The sequence below is a fragment of the Diadema setosum genome, chromosome 16, assembly GCF_964275005.1.
Source record: "Diadema setosum chromosome 16, eeDiaSeto1, whole genome shotgun sequence".
Taxonomy (NCBI): domain Eukaryota; kingdom Metazoa; phylum Echinodermata; class Echinoidea; order Diadematoida; family Diadematidae; genus Diadema; species Diadema setosum.
This window is the reverse complement of record NC_092700.1, coordinates 168,117-182,126: the sequence shown is the minus strand read 5'-3', so window position 1 is coordinate 182,126 and position 14,010 is coordinate 168,117. Positions and strand designations below refer to the sequence as shown.

At 37.2% G+C, this 14,010-nt stretch overlaps 1 protein-coding gene across 1 annotated transcript in view; it reads right to left on the bottom strand.

Annotated features, from left to right (window-relative positions):
• Positions 1–6,697: 6,697 nt before the first annotated feature.
• The window catches only part of LOC140240179 (uncharacterized), a 138,537-nt gene continuing 131,224 nt past the window's right edge, over positions 6,698–14,010 (bottom strand). The window contains exons 18-20 of the mRNA XM_072319977.1: positions 12,241–12,414; positions 7,303–7,465; positions 6,698–6,864 (exon numbers count right to left, since the gene is read on the bottom strand). Of these exons, the coding sequence (XP_072176078.1) occupies positions 6,698–6,864; positions 7,303–7,465; positions 12,241–12,414 (504 nt within the window). The remainder of the gene's footprint in view (positions 6,865–7,302; positions 7,466–12,240; positions 12,415–14,010) is intronic.

Here is a 14,010-nt window from a genome sequence, read left to right as displayed (position 1 = left end):
TAACCGATTGTAACTACAAACCTCCAAATTGTAAGAGGAATTTCGATTTCTACACCAAAAATCAACAACAAACCTGTCTTTGTTATATTGTTCATATCTTACAACACTTTTGAATGACAGACAAATAAAAATTACATGAAATACTTGCAATTTTGACTACCTTACCTAAATTATTTGTTTATATCAGAGAGATTTCCTTTTCCATCAGGGACGTTTCGGCTGTAAGTTATCACTAGAATTAAACACCAAACTCCCTATTTTAAAAGATCCTCGTAACTCAACATTCCACATTCATTGAGAAATCATTTACCGAGGCATATGTCAAGAATTGTTTTTGTTTATGATGACCACTACTTTGTATTTCACTTTCCGGTGTATGCGAAGGTGTGCCCACATGCTATCAATATTGTAAATGTTTTCTTTCAAATGTAGTCCAAATCTATAACAAAAGTAAACACGAATTTACTAACACTATTTTAATTTGACCACTATACCTCAAATATGATTGTATGTGTATGTCAGGCCAGTTCGGATTTTTATTAGGGACCTTACTTGGGCCACTGTTATGATGTCGTCTCAGAGAGCTGTAATTAACCTATACTCATCCTAGAAGCATCAAATTCCGCTGTGCTTTTTTTGTATAGTATGGCAGATATAAATTGTAAACGCCAAACTCAAAAGAATATCGACAGTGTGGTACAGCAAACGTTTGACCAAAAATGAACTCAAAACCTCTTTCAAGAGGTTGACAATGATAACATTACAATATCACATTTTACCTGTCACATCGGTAGGGGATTATCAATCCTTCTTTCTACTCAAAGGCGATACATGGTATAGAGTTGTAGAGGAAACTAAGTAAAGGACATTATTCATAGACATTTTCTTGTTTCATCATAGATGTTAGTATTTTTCCTTTTCTCATGTATTTGGCTTACAAACCTAAAAAAATAATACCACTAGAACATCTCACCTTACTTCTAAGAGAAAAGGAGTCATTACAAGGGAAATTCAGCCTAAATATGAGCTAGCCGCTGATAAGAAAGAATAAAATCTTACGGGCTCAAGAAAAAAATAGTGAAGTTATGACGTTTTGAAGTTTCGCTAATTTTTCAGGAAACAGTTTTTGAACGGTCATTATGAATATGCTAATGGCAAATTGAGCTTGTCATTTCCTCACAACTTGCCATAATGTTTGCACATAAACTTTTGAAATTTTCAGTTTTTCATTCAAACATAATTATGTCTGAGGCTTTAATCCGGGTATATCTAACTGATTACTATTCTGAAAGTAATCAACCAGGAATAGCATCATGTTTCAGATTTCAAAGACAGAAAAATTGAATTTTCGTTATTTTTTGTACACGATCAATGGAAAATTGTGAGGTTATGACATGGTTATCTCACTCATTTGCATATTCTTATCAACTGTACGAGAACTTGTTTGCAGAAATTAGCAAAACTTCAAAAGGGCAGTTAATTAAGGGTGCAATTAAGCACAACTAAGGGTGCAAGTATGCACCGCGGGTGTGCTGCTACTGTTACAAATGAAATGCAAATTTGAACATTTATTTCTTAGCGTGTAAGCCTCAGATTTTACAGCCTCAAAAGCAAATGAAGGGTTTGTTTGCAGAAACCGATAAGTCCATTTTTGAAGATTTTGAAGTACGATCTCTGTCATAAAGTACAAAATAATACCTTTTGAATTATATATTGGTCACTACATATAAAGGTATATTTTTGAAGTTATGGTCAAAAGAAGTAAAAATTTTCTTATTATTCTCTTTATTTTTCTTGACCTTTAATCGCAAATATCTCCATTTGGCAAATATGGACTTATCGGTTTTTGCAAACAAACTCTTCAAATATAGTGATGTGCATTAAAAACAGAGTCCGCATTATAACATTGAACTGTATTTCCCCTCCACTTGGTATTCCATGTCCTCAATCAGTGCATGGTACCGACTGCGTCGCTTGCTACCTGAAACAGGGGTTGGGATAGTCATTATTTTGTAAACAGATGGCACCTCCAAGATGTCCGTCCGGTCTTGCCAGTACCACGGCCGTTGTCTGGAACTTGTAGGCTCCATGAACATGACTGAGCCTAAAGATTCTGAGCAGGATGAAATTCTAATATTCGGAGCATTTAAATTTCCCATCTTGCTGTAAGAAAAAAAAGATAGAGTTAAAATGATATTAAAATAAATTTATCATGCACTGGAAGAACGATGTACGCACAAATGAACGTCTCTGATCAAAATTATAAAATCAACATTGTTTTTAGATTGCGTAAATAACCTAGAACGATGTATGTATACGAGGGCCATATACTGTGGAATAATGAAAGATCTACTCCTTATTGTAGTAGTTGAAAATATGTAAAACGTTCAATGTAACGTCTCTGACGTAAACATCTTTGCTTATCAGTACTTAATGGGTTTGATTTTTACAAGATATTGGCATATTTGGATTGAGGAACCAATGTGCTACAAACATAGGCACCAATTCGCCATGGTGGGTCATTGATATTTTTTGAGAGCAGATCCTATTTGTTCAGAGAACGTCTCTGACCTAAACCTGTTTTTCTTACATTTCTGCCTCTCTCACAAAAAAATACGTAAACTAAAGTGACTACTACATAATAATCATAGACTATTGACCTATTACTAGTCATAAAACATATTTTCTGCCCTGGCAATGTGTTTACACTTGCTCAATCAACAGAAAATCTTAAATTTGAAACTCTTTTACATATTTTCAACATCTTTCAGGAAGCTTCATTTTTCGTAATATTACAACACGCCCGTGTTAACTTGGTTCTACTTGTTCCTATCATACTAACTGAGCCCATCCAGACATAAATTTACTTTAATGTTCTCATAATTTGTATAGTGGATGTCTTTATTTCATGAAACAGTAATTTTCAGAGACGTTTTTCATTTTGCTCAGAGACGTGCGGTCTTTGATTTTCGTGCAGATTCTTACATATTTACTGTCTATCCTTTTTTGAATTTACCTCTAATCCAAAGATTAAAATACATAATTTCACAAATGATACTGATTGGCATATCTACGGAATAATAATTCTAATAAATCGGCACAAACACCAGGAAAGTTTTTGTTATTACTCACATTTTCAAGATTTGTGGGCATATCTGTCGTTGAACTGTGTTGACTCGATTCCAGGATGGCTTGTCAGTGCGCAAAATAAGCACGCAAATAAAGTTTCATGCAGTGCGAAAGTGTCAGATGAGGGAATATCCCTTCAGAGACTTTCATTCAGGGACATTCGTTTTGATCAGAGACATTCGCCAATTCGGGTTTTTAACCAGAACTCATTTTTGTGGACAGTATGCTACTAAAGTTGCCAATCATCATAGTCGCCTGGCTCACACTGACATACTGATAACCACTTTTTATCTCAAGCATAATCCACTTTCATTAATGACACCATTAAACAACTGAACATCTCTGATGGTTATTCAGTATAATTTTCTTTAATGAGCCACCACACGATTATTTCACACAGCTCACTCACAAATTTTGATGGAATGGTAGTATGGATAAGGCGCTAAATAAATATGGCCTTACATGTTTTCATAGTCATCCTGAATTTTTGGCGTCAAGGAAAAGATAATTCATTCAGAGACGTTCTTTTTCAGACATAAGTGAATTCAACGTTTCCTGATAAGATAAATAATACACACGTTCATGAAAGAAGTACATGATTAAATAGTTGAAGTGTGTGGGCTTACTCACAAGGAAAAACAAAGCTGTAGAATTGCATTAGAACAAAAATTAAGACGTGTGATTCTGGGATTTTTTCCCAAAATATGCATTTTTGTCAATTTTTCAGCTTCAAGGCTTTATTTTTTAAAGAAAATGCAGTAAGAGCACTACAAAGTATACATTTTCTGAAAGGTACAACCCTCCCCTACCAAATGATACCTAAAACCATGAAAAACACCCCCAGGAGACAATTTTACAAGGGTTTGAATATCGAAAAGCCCGAAAATGGCCAATTGTACATCGTTCAACGTTTTCACCCATATATATATATATATATATATATATATATATATATATATATTGAAACAAGAAAGGGAAAACTGACCAGAAACAAATAATAATGAGAACTTCGAGCAAAGGAAATTGGTTTTCATCGGGATTCGTACCCGAGACCTCCGGATTACTAGACCGGTGCTCTACCGACTGAGCTATTCAGAGCCCTAGATCGGTGTTCGTCCCAAACCCCCCTCTTTGCTCATGTGGTCAGAAGCTAAAGTGCGCGCATACACACACACACACACACACACACACACACACATTAACCTGACATACCCCCAAAGGATGTAAATAAACGTTGGAATAAATGCGAGGGTTCGCCTAAGCGATGCAACTTTTTTTTTAATATATGAAGAGTTTTTTTCGCAAAAACCGATAAGTCCATTTTTGAAGATTTTGAAGTACGGTCTCAGTCATTAAGTACAAAATAATACCTTTCAAATGATATATTGGTCACTACATATAAAGGTACATTTTTGAAGTTATGGTCAAAAGAAGCAAACATTTTCTTATTATTCTCTTTATTTTTCTTGACCTTGAATCGCAAATATCTCCATTTGGCGAATATGGACTTATCGGTTTTTGCAAACAAACTCTTCATATATTGAAAGAAGAAAGGGAAAAATGACCAGAAACAAATAATTAATAAAGAGAACTTTGAGCAAAGAAAATAGGTTTTCATCGGGATTCGAACCCGAGACCTCCAGATTACTAGACCGGTGCTCTATCGACTGAGCTATTGACCGTTTTCCCTTTCTTGTTTCAATATATTTTACAGAAAAACAAAGATCCATCGCTTCGGCGTTCCCTCGCATTTATTCCAAAGTTTATGTACATCCTTTCGGTTTTATGTCAGGTTAATATGTGTGTGTGTGTGGCAGAAGCCAGAAACCCTCGGCTTCGAATCCCGATGAAAACCCATTTTCTTTGCTCAAAGTTCTAACTAATTATTATTTGTTTTTGGTCAGTTTTCCCTTTCTTGTTTCAATATATATTACGAAACAAAAATTGCAACGCTTCGGCGATCCCACGCATTTATTCCAAAATTTATTTACATCCTTTGGGTTTATGTCAGGTTAATGTGTGTGTGTGTGTGTGTGGCACACATACACACACTATAGCTTCTAACCACACGAGCAAAGAGAGTTAAGGGTTTGGGACGAACACCGATCTAGGGCTTTCAATAGCTCAGTCGGTAGAGCACCGGTCTAGTAATCCGGAGGTCTCGGCTTCGAATCCCGATGAAAACCCATTTTCTTTGCTGAAAGTTCTCACTATCTATTATTTGTTTCTGGTCAGTTTTCCCTTTCTTGTTTCATTACACACACACACACACAAAAAAAAAAAAAAAAAAAAAAACTGCATCGCTTCGGCGATCCCTCGCATTTGTTCCAAAATTTATTTACATCCTTTGGGTTTATGTCAGGATAATGTGTGTGTGTGTGTGTGTGTGGGGGGGGGCACACATACACACGCTTTAGCTTCTGACCACACGACCAAAGAGAGTTAAGGGTTTGGGACGAACACCAATCTAGGGCTTTCAATAGCTCAGTCGGTAGAGCACCGGTCTAGTAATCCGGAGGTCTCGGGTTCGAATCCCGATTAAAGTCTATTTTCCTTGCTCAAAGTTCTAACTATTTATTATTTGTTTCTGGTTAGTTTTACCTTTCTTGTTTCAATGTATATATAAAAAAGGTGTATCGCTTCGGCGATCCCTCGCATTTCTTCCAAAGTACATTTACATCATATGTCAGGTTAATGTGTGTGTGTGTGTGTGTGTGTGTGTGTGTGTGGCACACGCACTATAGCTTCTGACCAAACGAGCAAAGAGAGTTAAAAGTTTTGACGAACACCGATCTAGGGCTTTCAATAGCTCAGTCAGTAGAGCACCAGTCTAGCAATCCGGAAGTTTCGGGTTCGAATCCCGATGAAAACCCATTTTCTTTGCTCAAAGTTCTCACTATTTGTTATTTGTTTCTGGTCAGTTTTACCTCTCTTGTTTCTATATATATTACAAAAAAAAAAGCTGCACTGCTGCGGCGATCCCTCGCATTTATTCCAAAGTTTATTTACATCCTTTGGGTTTATGTCAGGATAATGTGTGTATGTGTGTGTGCCATCCACATTATATTGTAAGAGTAGTATATGTATCATCTGAGGAGTGATGCCTATATAGGTATATTAGAAAGGCGGTTATTTGTGTTTCGTGGGATATATGAAACTATGACATTATAGACTAATCCACCTTCATGAGGACTTACCACTATCACCATTGCTTTGGAGAATTGATGTGACATTTAGAGGCCGGGTAATAATGTCGCAATGGGACATGTGCAAGTGGTTGTTTTATTGTGCTATGACTTTTACGGGATAATTCTAGTTAGGCTAATTCAGTATACGATCGAACGAAGCGATTTTCATATGAGTTCACCAAATAATCTTTGTTTTGTTATAACAGATTAAATTTCAGCATGGTATGACTTTTTTTCATGAAAGTCTTTGTTTGTCTGTTCAACGACTTATTATTATTTTTTTGTTTTTGTTTTATGAATACGGAAAACAAATATCTGCTCTTCAGTTCAATCTCAGTTATTTTCCTATGTGTGTCGGGGGGGGGGGGATTAAAGCATTGTCAGATACCCTTGCTCTTGACGCTGATTCGGCGAGAGTGAGGTAGAAATCGTCTGTGATTCTGGCATCCTCTAGCTTTAGAGTCCGAAGGTTTGGCATGGTGCAGATTATCTCTGCCAAGGCTCTTGATCCAACAACCGAAATTGTAGCTAATGCCATTGATAGCTCCTATGTAGCATCACAGGAGGAAGTATAAGTATACATAAAATGAAAGAACTAATATTCAAATTCATGTAAATGAAGTGTATATCTTTTATCCCTACGCATTCACATTTTATCCCCCACAAAAGGTTTATAATGTAGACATAAAAGTTGGAAAAGCAAATCATGAATTATCACTAAGACGGCTGGATCACTTTGACATATACCTCGAAGTATTATGTTACGTTATATTTCTTTCATGGACTGTCCGTACAATGGTTAATCACACAACATCATAATCTGATGTCACGTCTTACACAAAATGAGTTGAATAATTTCTTTGACATATTTCCCCACTCTCCTGAAAACCAAAGTGAAGTAAAATTACAGAAGCACAGAGAAAGAAGAAACAAACTTGAAATACCGATCTTTGTTCCGCTCTTGAAGGAAAATGATAAGCCTGACCATGTCCGATATATGCCCGTTCAAGACTTAGGGGATGTGACACTGCGCAGATGAATTGGACTAAGGCCTGCCATGTCGCAGCCAAGATGTCAGATCCTTCAAGTTGACACAGGTATAGGAACTGTGCAGAACCGTCATGACCGTAGAAGGGACTCTCCCAAGTCTAGTGCATAAAACGATATTATACATTATAAAATGGGTTCAAGAATGTAGCCAATTGGAAGCGCTGAAATGAGTCACGTGTGCGTGCATGATTTCTTGCTATTGCACGGCCTTGCAAAATAGCGTAAAGTCACTGACGTCACAATGTTTACACTCGCAGTGCACACTAAATCAGTTGTTACAAGTGCATCGCACGCTACTATACGCGCTGTCAATCCTGTAAACAACTTCTAATTCGGTCTGCCAGCCGGCCTTTCTTGTGCATAACAACATGTGGCGTACGTATACGCTTATACGTACAGTACCTAGTACTTATATGTGCGGGATTTCCGAGTGCGACGTGCGTAAATGTTTGGGACGAACATCTTCGGACATCTTGACTTTTGAGCGAGTGCTACATGTAGCTGACTGGTATTGACCCACAAAGGTACGTGAAAAGTGCTGTTAGTTTTCGACCCATTTTATAAATCAAATAATACACAGGTTTGAGTTCGTGACGTTAGTGGAGATGCAGCTCACTCACTATTTACAATGTAGTGCAACATGCACTCGGCTTCGCCTCGTGCATGTTTCACAATTGTAAATACCCTCGAGTGCGCTACATCTCCACGAACGCACTCTCACCTGTGTATTATTTGTACATAAGTACATTTAATTCGTCATAGCAATTGGCATAATGTTGCTCTTTCCGAGCACTATTCTAGTCAATATCATCTATTTCACTACAAATCGAGATGAAATAAAACGGCACTTGGGCTTATCTTGCATTTAGTGCTATTTCTAAAGTACTACATTGTATCAAATTTAATAACATGTAAAAGTTATAAACATGATGCATCTTAATGCCCACGCTACGCATATGAGTATATGATTGTTTGTTCGTCTGTCTCTTAGTGGGCTGCCAAACTTTTTTGTGACCAACTTTTTGTGCGGATTTTTTGCTGTTTTCAATTCAATTTTTACATCGGACTTCTAATAAAAGAGGGGCCCACATTCTACAAGCTCTGTCTTTTTAGTGGGTCCCTCCGTTTTTTTCACACAGTGCATATATTGAAAACTATTTGACTTTCGTTGTCTTAGCAACTATTGCAATGTATCGATACTGTTATATTTTTTTTGGTGCTATTATTGTTGTTTTCTCTGTACAATTGTATGCATTGATTTTGTCACTTAAGAAAGTGAGATTCATGTTTGTGTTATATATTGTGGAAAAAAAACGAATAAATATGAACTTGAACTTGAACTTGAACTTGAATATAAGAACGACCCAAGTCCATGGAAGACCATTTCGAGTAAACTAAAAAAAAAAAAAACTTAATATCTTTTTTATTTGTCCAATAATATTCTATTTCACTGTGATGGGAAGGCAACATTGTATATACAAATTAGAACATATACTATTATGATAATTAACATTTACATTAATTGTGGAGAGGCTATTTTGTGTGGTGGACTTGGGTCATTCTTTGATTCATATACATGATATTCTGCTGAAGAGATGAGAGAAGGATGAGAGAGGGCGCTATTATATGAATGCAAGAATGACCCAAGTCCTTCATTCTTACATTGATATAAGATTTAACTCATTCATTTCAGGCACTTCCGGGGGTAATTAGGATTTATCATTATACACAAGATGAGTCCTTGCATAAGCTACAATTTCCCATGTCAAACTGAATTTGGCCAAAAATTGGACTTGGGTCGTTCTTATATTCAGGTCTTCATAAACAACATTGGAACGATAAGTCCCACAAATCCGTATTAAAAGTAAATTCTATCATAAAAACGATAAAAATTCAAAATACTCTCCATCCTTTCCTCTAAGGCCGTGTAGCAACAAACGCGTAGTCACAGATCTATAAGGGCAGCTGTTTTTTATATGTCACATTATTGACAAGAAAACTTTTATTTTCAGTGTAATGAGTGAAGAACGGGGGTTTACATGTGGGATATATGAGACACACACTCAGACACATGTCATGTTCGTATGTTAGATCCATGTCACTAGGCCTATGGTGCATGTCAAATACATCTTTTACTTCCACCCAATGTCCCTCCATTTATGTTTATAATGCTTATTTCTTTATCACTCCATGTATTAGTTGTGACAAAAAGCTTAGGAAGACAAATCTGATAAACATTGAAAGCTTCTACAATTCTACCATCCAGTGACTTTCTTTGAAATGTATGTGTCCAATCCTTTTACAAGGATACATAAATATCTACCCATTTCTCTATGGTGCGTCATTACATAGCCCGGATATATTTTGGAGATCATAAAAGGAAAAAAGAAACGCGTATAAATCCCACTTTGGCGAAACAATCTTTACTGCTTGGAAAAGTCTATTCTTTAAAAAAAAATGAAATAAATGAAGACCTGAATATAAGAACAACCCAAGTCCAATGTTGTTGTTTGTTTTTTTGTGGCCAAATTTAGCTTAACATGGGAAATTGTAGCTTATGCATGGACTCATTAACCCCGAAAGTGCCTGAAATGAATGAGTTAAATCTTATATGAATGTAAGAATGAAGGACTTGGGTCATTCTTACATTCATATTATAGCGCCCTCTCTCATCCTCTCTCATCTCTATAGAATATCATAATGATTCAAAGAATGACCAAAGTCCATATGATTCAAAGAACGACCCCAGTCTATCACACAAGATGGCCTCTCCACAATTAATGTAAATGTTAATTGTCATAATAATATATGTTCTACATTCTATATACACTGTTGCCTTTCCATCACAGATAAATAGAATAATATTGGACAAAATGAAAAAGATATGAAGTTTTTTTTAAGTTTACTCGAAATGGTCTTCCATGGACTTGGGCCGTTCTTATATTCAGATACTCAAATGTCTGTGTATGAAAGTAGAAACATGGCCTTGCATCTACCAAATGTGACCCGCGACAACGGTTTCAGGCAAAAGTCGCAAGAGCAAATTCCCTCCTAGGCGGGGTACAAAGATTTTGACCATTATTTTTGTCGATTTAGGTTTTTTGCAGAAATCAAATCTTTGATATGTTTTCTACATTTACACTAAATTTCATTGCATAAGACTAAGTTTTTCCTATCGAAAATGGAATTTTAAGCACCCTATGTTCGATCGCACTCGTCAGTTTCGAGCTTCTTTCGAACGCCGCGCCAATATCCCCAGCGTTGCTACGGCGCAGGGTCTCGCCCGCGATTGGCTGGTGCGTCGCACTCATTTACATAATTCGGCTTTCGGAGACACCAGTTGCAGCGTTTGGGGAATGCTTTGTCCACGCGTGCACGATTACATGCTCCATTGTTCTTGGTATAGTGGTTTATATACGCTCGCTCTGTACGTATAGTGCGTGCTCTTCGTTTGGCTTTCTATCCAAACTATTCTACCGCAATGTTCGACAACGGAAGTGAAACAAAAATCATGTAGCATAACATAATCGTGTGTAAAGAATACTACAGTGTAAATATTCTCAAATTTGTCTACTTGTACATGTAGTATAAATTATGACAGCAGACTGACTCAATGGAAGGTAGATGAGAGGAAAGGAGCGGTCACATGTGACCAATTATATTCAAATACTACACGTCAAGTTCGCACCAAACTTACGAGTCGTGTTTGTTTGTTTGTTTGTTTGTTTGTTTTAATTCAATTAGCACCACCGAGCAAAGCAACATTTTATGTCTTGTAAAAGCAAAACAAACAGGAAGCGTGACCCTTGTCAGCACTAGCAATTTTCTGCCTTCAAAAGGGTCGCCAATGATAAAGACAAATCAACCACAATGAAAACGCGATTTGTAAATGTGTGGATTCGCCACTGCTCCTGTTACATGCACACGGACATGGCGTGTGGATGCCATTGCGTAATGCGTGCACCATACACATGTACATGTACACCATACGTGTAATTATCGTATTCGCCATCTTGAAAGACGTACTGGTAAACAAACCCGAGCGAAACGCATTGTTTTTCGGCTCCATACGCTGAGCTCCGAGGAAGGTGCCCGGGAAATTTGACTCTCTCAGTGAGCCAATCAGAAGGCGATGTGGTTGCTAGAGGCGGAGCTTAACATCAATTGGCACCATCGTACGGATGGGTGATTCTCCCCTCGCATCGCCGCTCGGACTTTGTCTTTGAGAAAGAGGTGAATCTTCAAAGCCTGTTTTCTCGCAATTTTGTCAGGCTAGCAACTTAAAAAGTGTATTTTATTTCTCTTTCTATGCCCACTTATGGTGCCGAAGAATACTTGTGTTTTATATCAATGCAAAGCTTACGAAATGGGCAATGTGATTCAGTGAAAAAATGAATTTTCAAAATTCGCGACTTTTGCCTGAAACCGTTGTCGCCGGTCACAAATACAAATCTTCCCCAACCCCCTCTCCCCCCCCCCCCAAAAAAAAAAAAAAAAACAAAAAAAAAAAATACGCGAAATTATATAGCTTGTGTGAAGATGCATTACATACCGCTCTATGTTTGTGTGTACATAGTTGATGATTTGAAAGAGGACATCATCCACAGGAAATAATTCAATATTGAAAGATAGTGATCACGAATTATGTGATCGTCAACATATCAATCTGTCTTGAAAACATGAACATCCTACATTATTACTGTTTCATTCAATGTTGATAACATTTACATTTTTATTTCTAGAGCAGTTAATGGGATGCGACTTCAGCATGATGTTTTTCTTGTTTTAATCGAAAAAATATTAAATGGGCACTAAAGATTCCCTGTAGAAAGTAACTAACATCAAGCAAACACACACACACAAAATGATATACCCATAGTCCAAATGTTGATGCTGATGTTGTAAGGGAGATAGAGATATTGTCTGCTATGATGACATTCTTCAGCTCCAGATCCCGAAGGTTTGGCATGGTGGAGATACTCTGAGCGTAGGCATGTAATGCAGCAGCAGAGATGGAAGGTCCTCCACAGTGTCTGATTGATTCCAGCTATTGTAGAATTGAATGTAAAATCATACAGGTATTAATAATGATTACGATATCACATGCCCATAGAAGCTGACTTTGTGAGCATGAGATACCCCTGTCATATCTATAAAATACATATATACATATGCACATGTATAATTGTGCATACACTTGTATATACACACACATGTAATATCTATATTTCTATAATATCATATCAAAACAAAGACAGGGAAAACTGACCAGAGACAAACAATAAATAGTGAAAACTTTGAGCAATGAAAATGGGTTTTCATCGGGATTCGAACCCGAGACCTCCGGATTACTTGTACTATAGACTGGTGCTCTACACCGACTGCGCTATTGAAAGCCCTAGTTCGGTGTTCTTCCCAAACACTTATCTATCTTTACTCGTGTGGTCAGAAGTTATAGTGTGTGTATGTGTGCCACATACAAGTGTAAAGAGTTTGTGAAGGATTCATGAAAAAGTGGTCTATGCTAATATATAGCAGAGCGTTATAGTCATTTCCCTTGGGCGCATGGAGACCGCTATCGACGGTTCCACGTCCTACTGCAATGACTGCTGGACGATCTTCAGGCAGACTGAGTCCGCCTTGAGTCCGCCTGAAGATCGTCCAGGTAAAGGACGTGAAACCGTCGGTAGCGACCTCTGTGCGCCCAAGGTATATATATATATATATATATATATATATATATATATATATTGAAACAAGAAAGGGAAAACTGACCAGAAACAAATAATAATGAGAACTTTGAGCAAAGGAAATTGGTTTTCATCGGGATTCGTACCCGAGACCTTCGGATTACTAGACCGGTGCTCTACCGACTGAGCTATTCAGAGCCCTAGATCGGTGTTCGTCCCAAACCCCCCTCTTTGCTCATGTGGTCAGAAGCTAAAGTGCGCGCGCACACACACACACACACACACACACATTAACCTGACATACCCCCAAAGGATGTAAATAAACTTTGGAATAAATGCGAGGGATCGCCGAAGCGATGCAATTTTGTTTGTAATATATGAAGACTTTGTTCGCAAAAACCGATAAGTCCATTTTTGAAGATTTTGAAGTACGGTCTCTGTCATTAAGTACAAAATAATACCTTTCAAATGATATATTGGTCACTACATATAAAGGTACATTTTTGAAGTTATGGTCAAAAGAAGCTAACATTTTCTTATTATTCTCTTTATTTTTCTTGACCTTGAATCGCAAATATCTCCATTTGGCGAATATGGACTTATCGGTTTTTGCGAACAAACTCTTCATATATTGAAAGAAGAAAGGGAAAAATGACCAGAAACAAATAATTAATAAAGAGAACTTTGAGCAAAGAAAATAGGTTTTCATCGGGATTCGAACCCGAGACATCTAGATTACTAGACCGGTGCTCTATCGACTGAGCTATTGAACGTTTTCCCTTTCTTGTTTCAATATATATTACAGAAAAACAAAGATCCATCGCTTCGGCGTTCCCTCGCATTTATTCCAAAGTTTATGTACATCCTTTCGGTTTTATGTCAGGTTAATATGTGTGTGTGTGTGTGGCAGAAACCAGAAACCCTCGGCTTCGGATCCCGATGAAAACCCATTT